Raw genomic sequence first — 21,242 nt, forward strand, 5'->3', positions numbered from 1 at the left:
TCCCAGTGGCACTCTGACCCTTCAGAACCTGCAACTTCTAACTAACTCCGAAACCTATCTTCTCAAATACCTTCTCAAAGACCCCCATTCCTTCAGGTCCGAGTCCGTTCCTAGCACTTGCAAACACAGACCTTCACTCAGGCAGGTCCGGACACCGGGCACCACCTATGCCACAGATTCCACCCACAGATCCAACAGTTCCCTCATCCTTTCTAGCTGTGTGAGTTTAGCCAAGATTTAAAAAAAAAAAAAAAAAAAAAACTGAGTCATTTCCCTTAACTCTTAAGTGTGGCCAACAGTAGTATCTGACTCATAGGAGCACGACCCCGATGGAAACTAACGTAAGTAAGGTGCCTTAGAAATTTATTAAAAGACAGCGAGGGCCGGGGAGCCAATACCATCTGTGAACTGCTTGCCACACTAGCATAAGGACTTGAGTTTGACCCCCCAGAACTCACATAAAAAATCAGGGGTTCTGCGGCGTTTATAACCCCATACTGAGGAGGCAGAGGCAGGCTCACAGGGATGGACGACTCCAGGCCAGTGAGAGACCCGGCCTCAAAACAAACTAACAAATAAGTAGGTGGATGATGTCTGAGAACAGCACCCATGGTTGTCCTCTGGCCTCTGCACACATGAATGTGAATATAAATATGAAAACACACAAAGAAACACTTGAAAGATAGCTCCAATAAATGTTCTTGGCAGACTTTGTTCGCGAAGGCCACAGAAAACTAGGCATGTATTGACGGCTGTAAAGAACTTTCAGGCTCATAGAGAGAGAGCGACATATTTACACACAGCACCTGACTGACACAGAAGGTCACAGGCTGAGGAATGATGTCACAATGCCCACCATTCTGTCCTCCCCTGCCTCCTGTCCAGCTCTTTCCCATAACAGGGACATCTGGTCTTGAACTGACTGCTGAGAGGCTCATTGATTTGCATGTTTATCCAATAGTGAGATTGTTATGCTTGGAAGATAAGCAACCATGAATGGCTCTTTTCCTTACTGGTCAAAGGGAAGGCAGCTACTGCCATCCTCAAACTCACGGTCCTTAATCCTGGCCAGCTGACAGCAGACGGGAACAGAGGCTTCACTAAAGGACTAACGTGAACGCAATATTCCATTTCTTGTTGCTTTTCTCCCTCGGAGAATTGCCAGAATGGAGTAGTTACCCATAATCCAATGTTTTATATCCTCTTGTTGTTCTGGGCTGGGAGCTTACTTCTCAGAGTGACTGTAAAGCTTCTCTTGGTAGCTACTGTCCAACTGATGCTAGACTTCATAAAATCAGATTCTACAACAGGTAGTTCATTCTCCCCAGGTATGCAAGTAGACACAGAGATCCTGGCTTGTTCTTCACTAGTTAAATGAGAATACAGGAGCTCACACACCACCTTTAAGTCATTTGGAAGTATAGGCTGGTTATGTACAGCATATGTTTTCAGAAAGACATGCGTAGGAATATTTATCCTTTTCGAGAGTGATAGGATCTGTTTCACTTGTTTCTCCACCATTTGCCCCTTCTTCCTGGACTCAGGGCTGTCTGGCCTCCCTTGCAGCTAGGTCATTATTTAATTATGCTTGTAATTGCCAAAGACTATGAAAAGCAGCCTCCAAAAAGATAATTACTTATCCTAAACTTTTCATTTTCTTCAATTTTATTTCTGTGTGTGTATGTGTGTGTGTGTGTGTGTGTGTATGTATGTATGTGTGTGTGTGTGTGTGTATATGTATGTGTGTATGGGCATATACCACACTGTGCATATGGAGATCAGAGGATAACCTTGGGTATCGGTCCTCTACTTCCACCTTGAGATAGGGTCTCTGGTTTGCTGCTCCATCAATTGGCCCACAAGCTTCCAAGGATTTCCTCTACTCCATTTCCCATATCCCCATAGGAGCACTGGGATTACAGACAGATATGCTGCTACAACTTGTGTTCCGTGGGTTCTGGTGCTCTGAACTCAGGTACTGCACGTTTATGTCGCAAGTGCTTTTCCCACTGAGCCAACCCTCCAGCACTCTTCCCTCAGTCTTGAACAAAGACTTAAAAGCTGCCAATCTTCTATTACATAGATGAGAGCAAGGTCTTAAAGGATAGCAGAGCAACAGATGGAAGGAACATAGGTCTCTGAGTGACAACTTGGAACCAAGCTGCCTCATCAACCCCTGAACAGCCAGACTCTAGGCCACTAAATTTGTGTGGGGGGAGGAAGGGGTTTCAATAGTCTCTATTTAATAAATATATTTTCCCAATCCATTCTCTCCACCTTCCTTAATATAATAATTACATTTTTGAAGTGGATATAGTTTGTCTTTTTTAGCTTAAAGGTTGCCCTTCCCAGACTACTTTACTACTATGCATGACCACATGACTTACAAACTAAAATACCTGGTAGATGGAAGTTCTGTCCAAGTAGCATCCTTAGTAAGCAGGATGCAGCATTTTCCAACCCATATTGTCTTTCTCACCATCCGGAATGTGAATAATGAGCAGGGTTCAAGCAGCTACTTGGGATCATTAAGTTACAAGTTAAGAATTACTCCCGAGTAGAAGTTCTGGCCCCAGGGTCCCTCAAGACCAGTGACTATTCATACCAGTTCTGGACTGTGAGTTTCTAGATTTCCTTATATGAGAGAGAGAATTCTATCTTATCAAAGATATTAACATTTGCATTCTGCATATAACCGAACCTATTTAGGAGATACACCCATGAACAGATATCCTCATTTCAACCCCTAGTTTGATTCTTGGCTCCTATTTGCAGAAGTAAAGGAAAATAACTCTCCTCAACGCTGCGGAAGTAAGAGACCAGTTTCCAATCCTTTTATCAGAACGGATTTGCCTTTTGTGCTCTTTGAAACAGCTCTACAGGGAAGCTGGCTAAGAAACCCCAGTCTCTAGGCCCAGATGGTCCCAACAATGGTGCCTCACACTAAGAGACTACAAGTGTGGTGGCGGCAGATGTGGGTTGGACTGAGGAGAGAGCTATGACCCAGCTTTGGTGTCTAGGCAGTGAGACCAACAGAAAGATGGGGCGCCAGTACCTGCAAATTTAGGTCAATAGAGACCGACAGATCGGGAGGTAACTGGGCAACCTGTCTCTTTAAGTTGGGTTTTCTGCTGCTTGCCTGCTGCCCTGGGCTCCGGTACCCCAGGCCAGATGGCGCCTCCTCCGTGGCAGGGAGGATGGAGGAGGCCAGACGCTGAGAACTGGGAAAGCATAGGCTTAGCACCTCCTGTCCACAGCTTCGCAGGACTTGAGTCTACCAGTCCTAGTCTCCCCACGTGTAAAAAGGGGAGCAGGCGCTGACAGCTCCTCCAGACTTCCCTCCTGCAGGTGGGGTCTGAGCACCGGGCTCCCCAGCCTAGACTTAGCAGCGCACATCTGTCTCCACTGACATCCTTACGGACCCTTCCTGCACTCCTCGGTCCCCCAGGTCTCCCCTCATCCTCCGGTAGCCTTACCCTCCTCCGACAGGTAGCGCAGGTCGTAGAACTCGCCGGCGAAGGTGCCGTAAGAGGAGTCGTGGCGCGGCACTGCCTCGTCAGCGCCCGCGTCCCCTCGCGCGCGTCCCCGGGGTCCCCGGCCCCCGGGACCCGCGCCGTCGTCCGCGGGGCTGGCGTTGCAGGCAGCGACCCCAGTCAGCAGCAGCCGCAGGAGCAGCGACGCCCAGGCCGGACGCTGCCGGGGCTGCCCCGCCATCGCTGCTCACCGATCCCTCAGCCAGGCCGCTCCGGCCGCAGCGGGGGCGCCGCGGGCGCGGGCCGGGACCGAGCCGCCGCCAGCACGCGCCGCGCAGCCGCGGAGCGCCCGCACCCGCCGCCTCCCTGTCTCGCTCTGCGCATCCTCGCTCCAGCCCTGCAGCCTGCCCCAGTCCTCTCAGCATCACCCCCTCCTCTCCTGACGCTCCCTCCTAGCTTCCCTTCTTGAGTCCTTCACCTATTCTCCCCACCGCCCAGTCGCCTTGCAGATTTGACCTTCTGGTCCCTAGGTTCTCACAGTGGCACTCCGACCTACAACATCAGCACCACCTGGGAACTTGCCAGCGTCTCTTTAGGCCCCATTCCAGACACACAAAGCGCGATTTGCTCTTTCACTCAAACCCCCAGCACCCAGTTTCCACACCTTATTAGAATGACTGTCTCCAACACCTTGCTCCTGAAACTTTTCATTCATAGGAAACAACACTTAACTAGACTCCATACATTTCTCGAGACGGTGATTTCATCACGGAAGGAAGACGAAATCCCAAAATACTACTATACAGATAGCCAACCAGAGGTCAGAGACAGCGAGGAAGGTGTAACTAGGCCCTTGGCAAGAGTCATGAGCACTGGCGCATACCTGAACTTTCCAGATTAGGTAGCTGGTTTACCATTTTTTTCCCAGGAGCAAAGTGTGCAGACGTCAAGCAGCTCAATCATGTCTGATAAGGTTGCTGAACTCTCCGCGTCTTCACATCCCTTCGCACCACTTACACTTTGCGTTATTTACCTGGCCGTTTATTTGCCCACTTAACATACCAAGGTCCCAGGCTTGTCTTCAGGTGACCCTTGTTGGGGTGGTGACAACTGTTAAATTGTTTTCAGCAAAAAATAGGGACACTATCCCTCCCATGCTGCCACTTCTGAACCTGCATATAAACCGATTCTTCGGGTTCTTTTTTTTTTAATTATTATTTAAAGTAAAGAAATTGCTACTGAGGCAGAAAAACAGATTTCAGATATAGTCTTGGACTATACCCAGACTGCCTGGGTAATGAATGATCAGTGATCAATAATTCCCATGATGCAGTGAATATTAAATAAGACCATGCACGAAAAGTTTGTAGGGTCCAATGTCATGACATTTCACACAATTATGAAATACTGATGAAAAGTCAATCATTTCAACCTTTTTTTTTTTTTTTGGGAAATCCAAAGGCCAGCTGTTTACTATCTGATATAGATGACAGATCAGCTTGTCTGACTGGAATTTAAATATGGTAATCCTGCCAGGGTCTCTCAGTGAAACTCTGAAGTTGAACTCAGCTATGCAGGCAAGCCTGGCCAGTGAACTTGGAATCCTCCTGTCTTCCCAGCACTGGTACCAACACACATGGCCAAGTACTGCTTTTTATGTGGGTACCAGGATTTGAACTCTGGTCCTCATGCTTGCACGGCCACCACTTGACTAACTGAGCATCTCCTGAGCCTGGAGCTTGCTGGAACTGCCTGGCCGGTGAGACCCTGGCATCCACTTTTCTCTGCTCCCTCGCCCCCAACACTGGGCTTACAAACAAAGGCTGCTGTGCCAGGCTTTTATGTAGGTGCCCAGGGTCCACACTTCACGTACATGCAGCAAATATGTCACCCACTAACCCACCTCCCAGCCCATTAGTCGCTTTTAAATGGATAAGCAGGTCATTTCATTTTCATTTTAAAAAGACAGACGGAACCTTTATTTCTCTTCTCATCATCAACAAAATAATTTCTCAAAAAGACCTTTTTCCCCCTCTTATAAAAACATCCCCAAATTAGTGCTACCACTCCGTATCCGGCCAGGAACAGATGTGGCCTATCTCTGACTGCCTGGCGTATGCCATTTTCCACTTTGGCTTTCCCAAGATACAAAAGCTGTGATCTTGGAAGTCCCCCCAGGAAGTTAAACATAGAGTCGCCATATGATCTGGCAATTCCAAGAGAACCCAAAACATATGTTCAGATAAAAACTTGTGCATGAATGTTCATAAAATTATCATTCATAATAGCCCCAAATCAGGAGCAACCCAAATATCTATCAACTGAATTAATAGATAAACAAAGCATGGTATCTCCATATACTCAATTATTCAGTCACAAAGACAGAATGAAGTTCTGATATATATATATCTCATGGATGAACCTTGAAAACATGGTTTAAGTGAAACAAGCTGATCACAGATATATAAAGTGTCCAGAATAAGTTAATTCATAAGCAGAAACCCACAGACCAGGAAGGGGGTGGCAAGTGGTTGTCAGGGGAGGGGCAGAGTCAGATGATGATGTCTGCCCAGCATCATCGATTTGCTGAAAGACACTGAGCTGCACACCTTAAAGTCATTAAAATGGTGGATTTTATTCAAGGACTTTAAAGGTTTGTGATCTTTGAAATGGTGAAGGTTAACAATGATATCGGGAATCTTCCTGTGCTCTTTGGAAATCAAATTCTGGATATATACCGGTGGGAATTTCGAAGTGCGAAATGACTTCCTTTTTCACACCTGGGAATCTGAGCTGTCCACGCCCCATCAACTCTGGGTTGAGGGTTGCCAGACCACTGAAGTAACTCGCCACACCTTCTCATTGAGGAGTCTGCGGCCACACTTTAGAGGCCCAGCTCTGGAATGGTTATGTTAGCAGACTCTCCTGTGCCCTCTTGAATCCACAGTGGGTGTCATGTGACCTTCTAGTGCTATTGTTTGGGTCTTAAAGTAGACAGAAAAGGTAAACAATTACACAACTCCTTATAGTCATTTTGAGTTCAGGCAGGGCAATGTCACAGTCTCAGGTCCCAATGTCAAGCACCCAACTATACATTTAAGTAGCTAAAGATAATGACCACTGCAGCAATGCACTCCTCTGGATTCTACTGGTTGGGGTGAACTGCCAATGGTACAGGGTTTTCATATACAGTAACAACCAACATATTTGTGCTCAGACTTGCAGTGATGTCAACCCACCGAGACACCTGTGAACCTGGGAAAAAGCTGGAGACAAGGCAGAAGCCTGTAAGTCCCCTGAAAACAACAGCCAGAACCTCCATGCAGTCCTCCTTAAAAAACAAAGCAAACCAGGTATGTAGGAAATTCTTGTTTCCTGACCTCTCCAGAAACCTCTTCTTGTGTTTTGGAGGTTTCCATCAGAGAGCAAGGTGGGGAGGCGTGCATGCCTCAGAATGTAGCTCCGGAGAGGAAGAGGCTGCTGGATTGGCAGGAGGTGGCAACCCCAGGTTCTACAGAAACGTGGCTTGTGTCACGTGCACATGATTGAGAGCAGCAAAAGCCTGTTTTACTAGTGCATCTGGGAGCAGCGTGGGTGAAAAGCACCCACCCGAAACTATGCTTGCCCCAGACAGTTCCACTGATAGAGCAGGCAACAATAAAGAGCTATCAATGAGAAGAGGGCCACAGCCTACATAAGGCCACACCAAGTCCCACACGTGTTGATAGCTCCTGGTGACATCTTTTGTACCAAATCAAGGTGCACTGACGACCAGGATTCATGAGGAAAGGGCGGAAGTCCCTCCAGGATGCTCTGCGCACTAAGGCAGGAGAATGTGCCATACGTTTTAGAAAGAGTTCCCTCAAAAAAATATTAAAATTGTAAAGAGTCAGTCCTTAAAGAGTTACTTCTTGGTTATCTGAACCCCTGTTTACATACCTCGTTTGCATCAAAGCTAGTCAATGAGGCAATTTTTATAGTCATTAGTATCAAATTATTGGCACCATTCAGTTGTAGGGATAGGGAGAGAGCAAACTCTACAATACAACATAAAAATACAGTTCTGATACAAAGATCAGTCCCATTGAACAAGCAGTCATAAGAAATGGAGGTGGACAGTTTGCACACAAGGGAACACAGCTAGTAGCTCATCGCACAGATGTGTTCAGTTTGCTAGCAGTTCAAATAAGACAGCTTTCCAAGAATAACTATACACATCTATTAAACTAGCAAAAAAATAAATTAGAATGGCAAAACCCAGTATTGGCAGAGCAATTGATAAATAGAAATGCTTGCACATTGCTGGTGGCATCATAAATTGGAGAGGAGATTCAAGCATTCAGAGGAGGGGAAATTTAAATGAGATGACCTTTAAGGTCCTTCCAATCCAAAGACTGGATCTTTCTAGAAAGCGATCTGGCAATATAAAACAAGAGCTATAAAATACTTCATGCTCTCTGACCTTGTAATCCCTCTTTGGAGATATTCCAAAGGGAATAATCCAAGAGAAGGATTTTATATATATATATGTATGTATGTATATATTTATTTATTTATGTGTTTTTACAAAGACATTCATAGCAGCAGTATTTATAAGAGTGAAAATTTGCATATAACTCAAATATCTAATGATGGGGAGAAGTGAGGTTAACCATGTTGTGTGGGTATAAAGACATTTAAGTCGGTGAGAGCAGGATCTGTCTAATAAGGATTTGTGTTAGGTGGAAATATAACAAAAGGAATGTTCTCGCTGAGCACAACTATGTAAAAACGGAGCATATAGGGGAGAATCAGGAAGAACTTCAGAGCTAGCTGTGGGTAGGGGCTCCTTAATTCCTGCAAAGGTAGTCAAGTGAATAATAAAAATTTAAAAATGCAATTCATGAAAATTAATATATAAAAAGGGAGCTAAGTTTCTTCTGGGCAAGATTCTGTCAACATGTTTAGAGTAAATAGAATTTAGAAATAATCTCTCTTTCTGGAAAAGTCAGATGAGTTTTCCTGACACTGAGTTATCTTGACCTTGTCAAGATTTGTAGACGACATAATTAGCATTTCCTATGTGGGGCTCAAAGATAAACTCCTTTTATCCCAAGTTATGCTGTATCCAACGAGTTCACACATTCAATCGTATTTCAGGATAAACTGAATAGTTTTCAGTTGTAGTGATGTGAAACCTTTTTTCCCATTCATCTATTCATATCTGAATAAAAATAAATGATTTTTATAAGATCTGTGTATTTATCAGTGTAAATGGAAAAACCAGCAGTAAAGAATTATTCTCTCATTAAAAATGATCCATTTAACAAACAGCCAAAGCTTGGTGCAAGTTTCGATCATAAAAAAGTCACATAGTTGAGAGTACAAGCGGAGGAATCTGTGCTGCTTTAGCCCCTGGGGTTACTAGCAGATACACACAGGTACCGCTTAGCAGAAATCCCCTTTCTTCTAGAAACTTCCTACCAAACCCTGTCTCCACCGCATTGAGCAATAGAAAAGCCTCTCATGCTCAGGAGACATAAAATAACTTTTCCAACAAAGTCAAGCTGGAAGCTGGCTTCCGCTAACCCTGGAGACCTGGGCGAACAGAGCACACTTCTGTACGTCATCGCGCCACAGTGAGCACACCGAGCCCGAGGAAAGGAAGCGAACGAAGGCACCGTGCCATCTCCAGGCAACAAGGGCAGAGTTTCACAGTTCGGTCATCAGCAGTCTTTTCATCATCTTCTCTCTTTCCAGTTCTTGCCGGAGCGTCTCTGCACTGAGAAACAGCAAAGGGCCAAGTGGTAAGACAAAGGCTCAAAATCGCAGACATCAGACTTTCCTTCTTAGGCTCCGTTGGGATACCTTCCATTGGCTAGCGTTACAGTGAGCCAAAACTATCTGGTTACTGAGGGGTTTCCTCATCCCTGGGGGAGGGGAGTTCTTGAGGGGCTCATTTTACATTATTCACCTCCACCATCTCACAGCTGAGTGTGGGAATCTACTCACTGAAAGCTTGAATGAACGAGAAGGTATCCTGTGGCTGGATTTTGTCTTTAAAAAAAATTAATTTAATTGGGTGTGGGAAGTCGGGAGCATTAAAAACTGGCTGCTTTGAAAGACTGCTTCTGATGTCTTGGTCCTCAGGTCAGAATGTCCCTGATAGGCTCAAATATTTGAACACTTGGTCCCCAGTTGGGGAGGTTTAGGAAATGCAGCCTCGCTGGAGGAAGTGTGTGTGTCACTATTACCAGGGACAAGCTTTGAGAGACATAGGCTCACTTCACTCTCCGACCTGTAGTCACAGTTAAAGATGTGAGCTCTCAGCATTCTGTTTCTGCCGTCCTGTCTCTGCCCTGCCATGACGGACGGACTCTTATCCGTCTGGAACCGTAAGCCAGAAGAAGCTCTCTCTGCCTTGAGTTGCCTTTAGTTATGATGCTTTATTATAGCAACAGAAAGATAACTAAGACACCTTTCAAGGACAAGAGGACCTGGTCTGGGTTGGATGTGTGTAAAATGTCTGTCTTGTAAGCACAATGACCCAGGTCCCATCCCCAAGTAAAAATATCAGATGTGGCACAGGGCGCTGTGGAGGTAGGGACAGAAGGACCCCTGAAGCTCCCTGGCCAGCCAGCCTGGCCTAATTATTAGTGAGTACTAGGCCAGTGAGAGACCTTGTCGTAAAGAGGTGGATGATGTTCCTGAGGATGATGCCCGAAGATATCCACTGGCCTCCACACACACACTTGCACCTACACACACACACACACACACACACACACACACACACACACACACCTCTTTTGGTGGAAACACTGACTTTACTTGGGCCTGAAGATATATGCTGGGCCCTGGCACAGGCAGGAAATCTTGTTAGCTCTGTTTCCTTTGCTGCCTTATCTTTGGGGCCAGCATCTGCTCCGCTCTGCACACAAATCACTGAAGAAGTGTTTTGTCCAGAACTATAATAGAAGGTTGACTTGACCTAGATTTGCCTAGTCTCTCCCTGACTTTAAGGCTAAAAATACCTGCTTGCCCCCATGGCTGGAAATACAGGTCACAAAAGGAACACAGATATCTGGAAACACCCTGTCTGTTCCCAGAAAAGACATAACTGTCTCTCCCCTTTATCTACAGGTCTCTCTCCTCACTACTGCCCCGGGTCTCTAACTCCTCAGTTCTCCAGAACCCAGAGGCTACTTTGTGACAATTCTGCTATTCCTCCATTCTTTCTTCTCCCTTCACTGTCTCCTGAGTCACAGGTCTCCTCAAGTGGCAGCAGAATCCAAGCTTTTCTCATAACCATACTGGCCCCTTAATCTCTCTTCCTCATGTCAGGTGTGCCCAAGTCCAGCAACCCAGGATTGGCGAGTCCCTCTGCCAAGCCTACTCTTCCCCAACTATCTGCAACTGGCTTCCCACCACCTTCAGGTATCAGTTTGATGAAGTCGTCCCATCCTGTCCTATTGCCTTTCACCGTTTCAATTTACTCCTTGCTCCTGACATCCCTCTCTCTCTCTCTCTCTCTCTCTCTCTCTCTCTCTCTCTCTCACACACACACACACACACACACACACACACACACACACACTGACTTGTTTGTCTGCTTCCCTTATGCCCATGTACAAAGTGCAAACCCTAGAATGTTAGGACTGTATGTGTTTGGCTCACTGTCCAACCATACCACTAGAACACAGGGTACCACCTGGAGACCTTTCCTTACAGGCTAAATGAACGGAAGAATGAATGGGAGGGACTTGGAAGATGGCTCAGTCAGCGAAAGGCTTGCCTTGGAGGGATGAGGACCTGAGTTCTAATCTCCAGCACCCAAATAAAGCCTGGCTTGGTGATTTGTGTGTATCTGTAATCCCAGGGAAGTAGAGACAAGCAGATTCCTTGTGCTCACTGTCCAGCCAGTCTAACTGAATTCACGGCCTCTAGCTTTAATGAGAGACTCTGTCTCAAAAATAAGATAGAAAGCGATTGATCATGAGACCACCCAGTGCTGACCTTTGGCCTCCATATATACAGATATACATGTGGCCTCTCACATACATATGGACACATTCACATGAACATGTATGTACATATACCACACACATCCACACGCACACAGGCAAGGTGAGCCAGAGTCTAGGTCTGACTCCCTGTCGCCAGGTAACCTGTGAGTACCCACTTACGTGACTCACCTGGCTGCCAGAGAGACGGGCTTTCGGGAGGTGTAGATGGTCTGGACTGTGGACACGGTCTCTGTCAGTGGCCGCAGGGTCGCGGTGGGAATCAATGGGGAAGATTGGCCAGGGCAGCACTGCAATTTGTTCTCTCTAAAGTCTGCCTGGAGAGGAAACAGACAAGAAAGATCAGTCTCCAGGCCCACCCTCACACTGTCAGCGGCTCCGCTGGCTTTGCTGTGCTGCTCTTGTTATCTTAATAACAGCTCAGGTCATCGCACCCTTTCAAATTATCTTAAACGATCTTGCTCTGTGCCAGACCCCAGGCTAAGCACCTTCCATACGTTATCTCTTGACAGCCTGTAAGACAGAGATCATCTATCACTGCATCTTAGAAGGCATCCTTTGGAAGATGCATCGTTTCTTTGTGCACCACGAGAAAAGCGAAACATGGCACTCAGACATCCCTATGTTTTACTGTGTAGTAAACATTGTGATCGCAGGGCCAGAGCTCAGTGGTTAAGTGCATTTGCTGCTCCTGTGGAGGACCTGGGTTCAATTCCCAGTTGCTCTGGAGTTACAAATGGTTATGAGCTACCACGTGACTGCTAGGAGCCAATCCCAGGTCCTCTGCAGGAATAGCCAGCATCTCTCCAGCCACTTCTTTTTTTAAAAATATATATTGAAAAGATAAAATATGTAATATAATATATATATGTGTGTGTGTGTGTGTGTGTGTGTGTGTATGTGTGCATATATACTTGATTTGTTTTAATGCCGGTTCTTAGTTCTGAATTTTGAGACATTTACCACCCAGCTTTCTAAAGAGGCTCTGATCTTTGCGTGCACAGTTCCCTTCTTGGTGATGGTACAGAAGAGGAGCTATCTTTGAAAGTCTGCTGCAAAGAAGCACAAAGCCCTGTTTGTGTCTTATGTCTCCTCCTAAGAGGGAGACTAACTTGTCTGAAACAGAGACACACTGAGGAATGATTGCTGTTGGGTCTCTGTCGAAGCGTCCCTTTGGAGAAGCAGCTCCCCACGCCAGTGTGTCACATGTACAGGTGGGCACATGCGCGGCTAGCGGGTGAGGCTTGCTACAGAGAACTGTGTGCAGGTGACACTCACTTGAGCTGTTGGTCAGGTTGCTCCAGCTCACCAGTTTCCAGGTACACAAGGAGGATGGAACCTCACGGCCTTTCTCAAGTTAGGGGTGACCATGGGCTTTGCTGTGTTTAGTGAAATAAGGGGTGGTGCTGTGTTTCCTTCCACCAGAAACTTTAAGGACCGAGTATGCGACTTGCTTCTCTCTTCCTTTAGGCCACCGTGACTGGTGCTGCTCCACACAGCAGGCAGCAGGACCATAAGCCTGGGCAGCACAGAGCAGAGCCCTCAGGATGCCTTTGAGATGCAGGAAGTCGTTCTGGGTCTTGTTTAAAAACCCTGGCCTGCACGGCATACCAGGAGGCCTTGTTGCCTCAGTGAGTGGATGATGGGGGGGGGGGGGCTTCCGAGGCCACTGACAGTGCAAAGGCACAGGCGGATGGATAAAGGAGATGAGGTCCCAGGACGAATGCCAAGTGTGTCAGCAGTCGTGACACTCATTACAGTTGTGCACCCATTTTTGGGGGGAGGGGAAATGACACCAGTTACACTGTAAGAATATCTTGAAGCAGCGGTAAGGTTTCTTATTAAGCCCTAACCCTTATCTTTTTTTTTAAATATTTATTTATTTATTTATTTATTTATTTATTTATTTATTTATTATGTATATAATATACTGTCTGTTTGCCTGAAGGCCAGAAGAGGGCACCACAGATGGTTGTGAGCCACCATGTGGTTGCTGGGAATTGAACTCAGGACCTTTGGAAGAGCAGTCAATGCTCTTCACCACTGAGCCATCTCTCCAGCCCCCTTAACCCTTATCTTTTAAACTATCTCTTGAATGATGGGCTGATGTATTAACTTTCAGTGGAAGGAAACAGGCAACAGAGGAACACGGCAGGTTAGGAAAAGGAACTTGGGCTAGATGCAGACAGGGATCTTGTGAGGAGGACTTGTGGGTCTAGGCAGAGTGACTTTAGTTTCTGGGTATGGAAATCTAATCCCACGGCTCGAGAGAGGTCACCTGGTTGATATGGACCAACATTCTCTACTAGAATCAATGAGTCAAACAGGGACCGGACCCACTGCCAGTTCAACTTTGGACTGAGTTCTCTAGAGCCGTCAAGTCCCCTGCAAGCAGGACAGGCCTGGGAGCTTGTAGAGCATTTAAGTTTCTTGTCCTTGGATAGAAGCAGCCACCTTATGAAGGGGTGAGAATATTAGAAAAGAGAGGCCACGAGTTTGGCGTCTGTGGCCAACGGGCTGTCAATCCCAGCTGTCTTTGCTCTCAACTACTCTCCACATCTTTCAAAGGCCAGCACATCCTGCAGGTTTGCCCTTTCTCACAGTCCAGGCCTCTTACAGGCCCTCAGCCTTATGGTTTAGATGTGAGCGGGCCACCAAAATGAGTCCTGTGTTGAAGGTTTGTTCCCCATATGAAGAGAGAGGTGATGGAAGCAAGCAAGAAGGAACTCACTTACTAATCATCTCCTAGCCGAGTGGGCTATCGGGAAGTTGGAACTAGTGGGAGGAAGTGGACCACTGGGAGCATTGCTTTGGAAGGTGTACCTTCTTCCCAGGCCCCTCCTTGGCCACATCCTGCTTCTGGCTGATGCAGGAGCAGCTTTCCTCTGCCAGCCCGTGCACTATGCTGTCTCTGCTTTGTGTTAGGACTAAAGTCACTGGAGCCAGCTGGCCATCGGTCGAGACTGCTGAAGCAGTGAGTCCCAGGGACTCTTTCCCTTTTGAAGTCTGTTTTTCTCAGGGACTTAATCACGGTGATGGGAATCTCAGCAAATGGACTGGCTGTCTGTCTAGGTTCTGGATGGCAGACATATGGCAACTATTTGTTCCTCTCCCTCACCAATTTAGCATCTTCCCAGCCACCTAAATCTCTCTCTCAACTGCACACTTCTCCCTGCCTCTCCCATCAAAATCACTCAGGAGCAAGCCCTTCGCACACTCTCTCTTAAGCTACTGCCCTAGAGTTATTTCTAGACTGCAGTTCTAAACCTGTTCTGTCTGGACCCAAATGCTCTCCCACTGTGATCACACAGTGGCTTCCCCAAAGCGTCTGCCCTGTCACCGCCCTTTTCTAGCATCTTCCAAAGGCTTCCCATTGTTGTTGGGAGAGGGCCAGGCACAGCTTAGCTCCTACAGCACTGGCTCCTCCTTCTCTCACCCCAGGTTCCTGCCCTCTGGATTCCAGCTCCCTGTCCTTTCCAGTCCCTTGAACGTGATGGCCTGTTGCTCTTCAGGTCTCCAGTTCATGCTGTCCCCTCCGTCTGCTCCAGCTGCCTTGGAGCCACTCTTGCCCAGTTCTTAGCAAGCCCACTGTGACTGCTGACATTAGCTTCCAGCTCCATCTGCACCCCCAGCTTTCAAGAAGGGCTTCTTGCAAGTGTGTCTCCTCACTGCCAAGGCTGGGAAGGAGACCAGAGGGCTCCCATCATGACCAGCAGAGGGAAATGGAGCGGATCTTCCAGCTGAGGATCTACGCCTAGCACAACTGCGGGGTGGGTTGGCTGGACAAGCACCAGGCAATGGCACTGGACATCTTGGACTGTACAGAGCGCAGGTAGCTATTTCTCTCATTAAAGTGAGCTCTTGACCTTAGAAATAAATGTCCTAGGCAACTAGTTTCCCTCCACATAGAGATGGCCAACAACCTTCTCACCTCTGTCTATCTTTTGAAACCTTCCACACCATGGGCTGAAGCCTCCTTAGGCAGTGACCATGAGCTTGATTACTTTGAACTCAGGGCTGGACCCCAGGCCCCCCTGGAGACCCTCCAGGGAAGACAGAAACCGAGTCTCAGGGATCATATGAGTCCAGAAATGCATGTTTCAACCAGGCTATTTCTTATTACCATTACTAGGGAGATGGCTCAGTAGGTAAAGTGTTTGCTACAAATGAGGACCTAAGTTCTATCTTCAGAACCTATGCTAAGTAAGGCATATATGGTTGTGCGTGCTTGTGATCCCAGAACTGGGGAAATGGAGACAGGAGGATTTTTCGGGCTCAGTGGCCAGCCAGCATTGGTAAGTCAGTGAACTCCAGGTCTAAGAGAGACCCTGTGTCAAGAACAAGGTGGATGGCACCAAAGAAATGATATCTAAAGTGTTTTTTATTTCCCTTTCTGTCTCTGTCTCTCTCTCACACACACATACACACATACACATTACATACACACTTGCACACAAACACATGTATGTGTGCACATCCTCAGACATGAAAGCAGATGGTCTGTGTGATAAAGGGACTTACCTAAGACCACACATCATTATCAAGATGCAGATCCAACCCACGACAACGGAAAACAGGTGTTAAAGCAAATACACAGCGCACACGACAGCACTGTTTCCAATTGCCAAAGGTGGACACCACCCAAATCCCCAAGAATAAGCCGATGGGTAAACAGATTACAGTAAAAGCATACTGCAGAATAGCATTCTACCAGAAAAAGAAAGGAAGTGTAGAATCATGCTCCAACGTGGATGGATCTGAAAATACGATGCTAAGAGAAAAATGTCGCTGGGCCACAGGGGCACATGCCTTTGAGCCTAACACTCAGGAGGCAGAGACTAGCCTGAACCATAGAACAGAACCCTAAAAGCAGACACGAGACAAAGGGAACACAGAGGATTAGTGGGAATGAGGAGGTACAGGTACCCGATGTACAATATACACTTGTATGAACCTCTTTAAAACTAAAATTTAATTTTTAAAAATCTCGTGTGTTTTTAAAACAGTGGATAAAAACAGAGCTGAGAGCCCCAGTACCCACAAAAGAGCTGGACTGGCATGGTGGCTCTAACGGCAGAGACAGGGATGCTTGGGGTAAGTTAGCTAGCTAGACTAGACTAGAGCAACTACTGGTGCATCCTGGGTTTGGCAAGTCTTTGCCTCAGTAAAGGGTATGGATGGTTATCAAAAAAAAAAAAAAAAGACACCCCCCCCCCGCCGGCATCAACCTATGGCCTTCACACAAGTGTGCACACCTGTGTACCTGCATACAAGCATGTATACACAAACACACACACACACACACACACACACACATCCACACTGAAAAAAAGTAGGTGTAAGCCTTATCTAATCTTTAAAACTACCCAGACATTCAGTGAATTTTGTGAGTACCCAATGCCCTGGAGAGGCAATGGAAAGGAGAGACAGAAAATACTTGCCTTTCTCTCTCTCAGGAAGGACTCTCAGAAGGAGAGGGAGGCAGTCATTGCTCCACAGACACCGCAAATGCTACTGAACAGTCTTAATATGGTTCATTTTCTATAGTGAATTTCACCTCAAGTAAAACAGACCCCAACCTTCATGCCCTCTTGTCCCCACAGCCTTCCCGGCAGGAAGCAAAAGCTTGAGATGCGGCCCTGCCATCTACGGCTACTCACAGTGAACTGTGGCCCTGTGATGAAGGGATCAGGAAACGGGTTCATCATCGGTTCTGCTGGGAATGTTTTTATCTTCAAAAAAAAAAAAAAAAAAAAAAAAAAGGACAAAGGGTTATATAACTTCATGTCAGCAAACATTTTGGAGTCTTTACCGGTAAACCTTCAGAACTGAGAGGAAGGATCCCAGACAGTTCAGGGGCCTTCATCTCTCTGCAGTGGAGGAGGCAGGCTTGTCTGTCTGCCTGGGTTACATGGCATGGCATGTTTGTCTTGCCTAGAACTCCCTTTATGGGGACCTTTAGGTCTCTGTGTCCCAGGCCTGCTTCAGAAAAGGTTACACTCCAGGTAAATGAGGAGGTAACCTCAATGGACCTGGGGGTGACCTCTGAGGGTTTCGCCACAGCTGTAGGACATGGCAAGAGGCTTCTGAATGGTCTATTGGGGGCGCAGGATATCTCAGCTGGTGGGGCCAATTAAACCTGAAGGCAGTCCCTGACAAATGGCCTGCATTGTTCAACCCCTGAGTAGCAGAACTTCTGGGGAGAGCACAAAATATCTGACCACTATGACCTCTGGGAACAGAAGGTAACACACTTGGAAGTGAACAAAGCTACTTTCAGTGAGGCTGACGCCCCAGCCGGCAGTGAGGCTAGGTTCCCTTTCTTTCTCTTTTGTCCATTTCATCTCTGGCTTCTTGGAGGTCTTGGAAAGGGCTTATTTCTTTGAGCCAGTGTATACCAGGAAAGCCAGAGATCGGGTGATTGTATCACTAGCTCTGTCTGTAGTCCTCAGACCCAGACAACACCTTACACCCGTGCAGGCAAGGACTGTTGAAAGGCACACAGACCAGGCCTGCCCAGGGGCAGCAGCTTTGTGTCCTGTGGGATCTTGCTTGTGGACTCCAGGACAGTACCTTGGCACGCCCACACCATTTTAAAAGGGAGGGAGGCACAGGGACATTGCTACCTAGACTCGACTCAGGATCTGATTTCAGAATAGGCTGAACAGGTGTCAGCCACTATGGGGGTGACAATATCTTTACAATATATATACAGTGATGTTCACCCCAACCCAGCTTTCCTTTCGGTTAGATATGTTCAAATAAATACCCCAAAATTCCCAGAATGAGCCCCAAGCTTCCAAAGACTCTTGAGCCAAGACCTGGCAGTACATTCTCTTTGCCTGGTCTAAAAGGGTGACACAGCATTTGCAAACAAATGTCACAGAGAAAAGAAGTCTGCAGGTAAACTCTCAGGCCAACCAGAATAGACAGGAAGTGCTTCATTATGGCTGCTAATAAAACGTGGAAGTTAGCAGCTTCAGACAAGCGGCCTTTCAGGGCTGCGTAAGAAGCTACATTCCCATGATGCCCCAGTGCTCACTGGCACAGCAGAACACACTGCATTCTGGTGGCACTTTCCAACCCTGGAACCATTTCAGAAGGAGGCAAAAGCCAAAGCCATCCTCCATCACTCCAAAGGGTCTAGACTAAGGAAAAGAAACCCCCAGACACGAAAACACTCCATGGCCCCTGAAACAGTGACCAATGGCAAAGAGCACACTTCCCAACAAGAGGGACTGAGGCCCACGGTGCCCCTTGTGCTGGATGGAATATAAGTGGCCACGCAGGACGAGACAACGGGAACACGGCAGAAACATCACAGGGCTCCATGAAAGGAGAAAGCCTGGCTACTACCGCTTAACAGGTGGAATTATGAATGAACATGAATAAACAGAGGAAAAGATGCAAAGATAACAATATGCATAGTCAGGATTAAGATGGCTCCTCTTACGTCATCACGTAAGTCATGTCATGACATCAGTAAGTAGAGGGGAGGGTGAATTTAAAACTTTGTCACAGGACAGACACTTAGGACCCCAGAAGGTGTATATTCCTTTCTGGGCAAGTATCTTCTCGTCAAAGTTCTCAGGAAGCAAACGGCTCTTGGTTCTTGAAAGCTATGGAGGAAGTGGTAGGGTAGGAGCTGGGCGTATGTGTGTTGGTTTGGCCAACCCCAGCTGGACCCCAAGTTCCCCCATCCATCCAGAGATGACAGCACCCAATAGCAGGGCTCTTTGGCATTCCGGCATCCAGCGACTGCCTCACCTGGGGCTCCTGCCACCTCACGTGTCCCAGCAGGCCCCCACCCTGCCAGGGTACCTACCAGCCTCGTTTTGATTGGAGGGTACATGCAAACTCCAGTGGTCTCTTCCTTCATGGGGAGAGAGAGTGGAGGAGAGCAGCGAGAGTGGGCACAGTGGGGGCTGCTGGCGGGCTCTGCCTGCTCACGAGGGGAGGAAGGAAGACAGGGAGGAAGAGGTGGTAAGCCAGGAGGAGAGAGGAGAGAAGGGAGGGAGAGGAGAGAAAGACAGCACAGTGCAAGACGGATCTGGCAACCCAGACTGCTCTCAAGCCAGCATTACCCATGGCTGCTGTCTAGCTGCTGTTAGCCTCTGCAGGGCTACCTGCCAGACCCACCCATTGCCCTCCTCTCTGTCCCTCTGACCTCTCTTTTCCAGTGCATGAGCAGAAGGACAAACCAAAACCTTTCCCAGGGTTGGCAGGAGCATAGGACTAGGAGCAGTCCCCACTCTGCCCCCACCCCCCGACCCCCAAACCCAGAGCATCACCAGGGTTCCGAAGCATTGCCCAGGCCAAGTCACGAACAGAGCCATGAGTTAGCAATGGCAGGCATGGGAGCAATACGCAGGCTGGCCATACACTTGAGAGCATTTGCCTTCTACGCCCAGGACCTTCCCACCCTCAGCCAAGGAAGGGTACTGCCTAAGGGGTGCAAGTGGGAGAGGGTCCGGTCAAGGATGCCAAGAAAGAGTTACACGCCTAAGAAGCAGAGTTCAGGATCTCATACTTCTGGCTCTCTGCCATCCGGGTTCAGAACTCAGACAGAGCCTCCCACTTTTCTCACCCATGAGTCCAGGTTTAGGGATCCCCTACTGGAAGTGGGGGTGCCCTGTTACTCAGCTGGAAGACATACCAAGCATTGTGGAGCAAGTGCCACACTTTGGGGATGTGGTGAGGGATCTGAGGAGTGCCATGTGCCCAGCAAAGGTACAAAGCTTGTTGGAGTGAGGATGAGGATGGAGACAGAAGATGTTCAGGGTTAGGAAGCTAGGACTGCCGGAGGGTTAGTGTGGGCTTCAGGGAGGGACCACTCACTCCAGAGAACAAACACATGCATCCTTTAGCTCAGGAAACTTGGCAGCATCCCACAGTGAGGATTAAAATACAGCCTCTGGGTAGCTCTCACTGAAAAGAATGATCAAGGAAATTACAGGCCGCCTTCCTTCTCTAAATCTCTGATTCTGTCCTCTGATAACCACAGAGCTGAGCAGCTGCCAGGGGCTTTCACAGCCATAACCTCCTCAACAGTCTGGCTCCACATTCACACTTGGGAGCTGCAGAAATTGTTTCTGCAAAGTTGGAACCCCAGGTGTCACCCCCTCTTTGTTGATTGTTTCTAAGTCTTTTCTTCAGAGCTAAGTGAATCCATATTAGCCACCTGCAGGTAGAGTTTACCAGCCTACTTAAAAATCCTCCTCCTGTTCTTTTTGGTCCCCAAGAGAGATCCTACTTGCTTAAGAAGTCCCAAGAGAATGCCTGTAGGAGGCCGGCTGGCATCATGACCCCAGGGTGCCCGTGCTCCAGCTAGAACCAGCCACACCTGGGGACCCTGCACACATACCTCCTCATGTAAGCCCCTGGGCCCTTGCTCCTGCTGACAGTGGCAGGAACTTAGCATAGGTTTAGTGAAAGAAATAAAACCTGTCACAGATAACCAAGAAACATCATATCACCTAACAGTCAGAATTTGGACTGATGATAATTGGGAGTGACTCAAGACTTTGTCCAGCGCTGGACTTTTATGGTAAATGCTGATCATTGCTCCAATACTTCTGACCTTCCTAAATAGTCACCTGGGTAGGTGTAAGCAAATGAACGTTCCTGGACTTCTAGTAAATCCACAAATCAATAATAGGGTACTTTGTCTATGCCAATGTGCTTTTTCTCCTGCCTCTTCCCTTCTTGCTTGGGGGCATTTCTGCATTTATTATACCACATTTTTGAACAGATAATTAGTGTTTGA

The 21,242-nt window shown here is 47.5% G+C and overlaps 2 protein-coding genes across 6 annotated transcripts in view; both read right to left on the reverse strand.

The window, feature by feature from the left end:
- Positions 1 to 3,830, reverse strand: part of Frrs1l (ferric chelate reductase 1 like) — a 30,166-nt gene extending 26,336 nt beyond the window's left edge. The window contains exon 1 of the mRNA XM_041657074.1: positions 3,477 to 3,830. Coding sequence (XP_041513008.1) covers positions 3,477 to 3,714 — 238 coding nt within the window. The 5' untranslated portion in view covers positions 3,715 to 3,830. The remainder of the gene's footprint in view (positions 1 to 3,476) is intronic.
- A 1,616-nt stretch (positions 3,831 to 5,446) lies between these two features.
- Positions 5,447 to 21,242, reverse strand: part of Epb41l4b (erythrocyte membrane protein band 4.1 like 4B) — a 149,035-nt gene continuing 133,239 nt past the window's right edge. For 2 of the 5 annotated variants that reach the window (XM_041656991.1, XM_041656992.1), the window contains exons 23-26: positions 19,302 to 19,418; positions 17,137 to 17,208; positions 11,648 to 11,793; positions 5,447 to 9,234 (exon numbers count right to left, since the gene is read on the reverse strand). In XM_041656991.1, the coding sequence (XP_041512925.1) occupies positions 9,165 to 9,234; positions 11,648 to 11,793; positions 17,137 to 17,208; positions 19,302 to 19,418 (405 nt within the window). In that variant the 3' untranslated portion in view covers positions 5,447 to 9,164. The remainder of the gene's footprint in view (positions 9,235 to 11,647; positions 11,794 to 17,136; positions 17,209 to 19,301; positions 19,419 to 21,242) is intronic. The other 3 variants (XM_041656994.1, XM_041656993.1, XM_041656995.1) reach the window with 2 other exon arrangements.

This window comes from Microtus oregoni, unplaced genomic scaffold (genome assembly GCF_018167655.1).
Source record: "Microtus oregoni isolate MIOR12 unplaced genomic scaffold, Mior012 000008F_ref0000371, whole genome shotgun sequence".
Taxonomy (NCBI): domain Eukaryota; kingdom Metazoa; phylum Chordata; class Mammalia; order Rodentia; family Cricetidae; genus Microtus; species Microtus oregoni.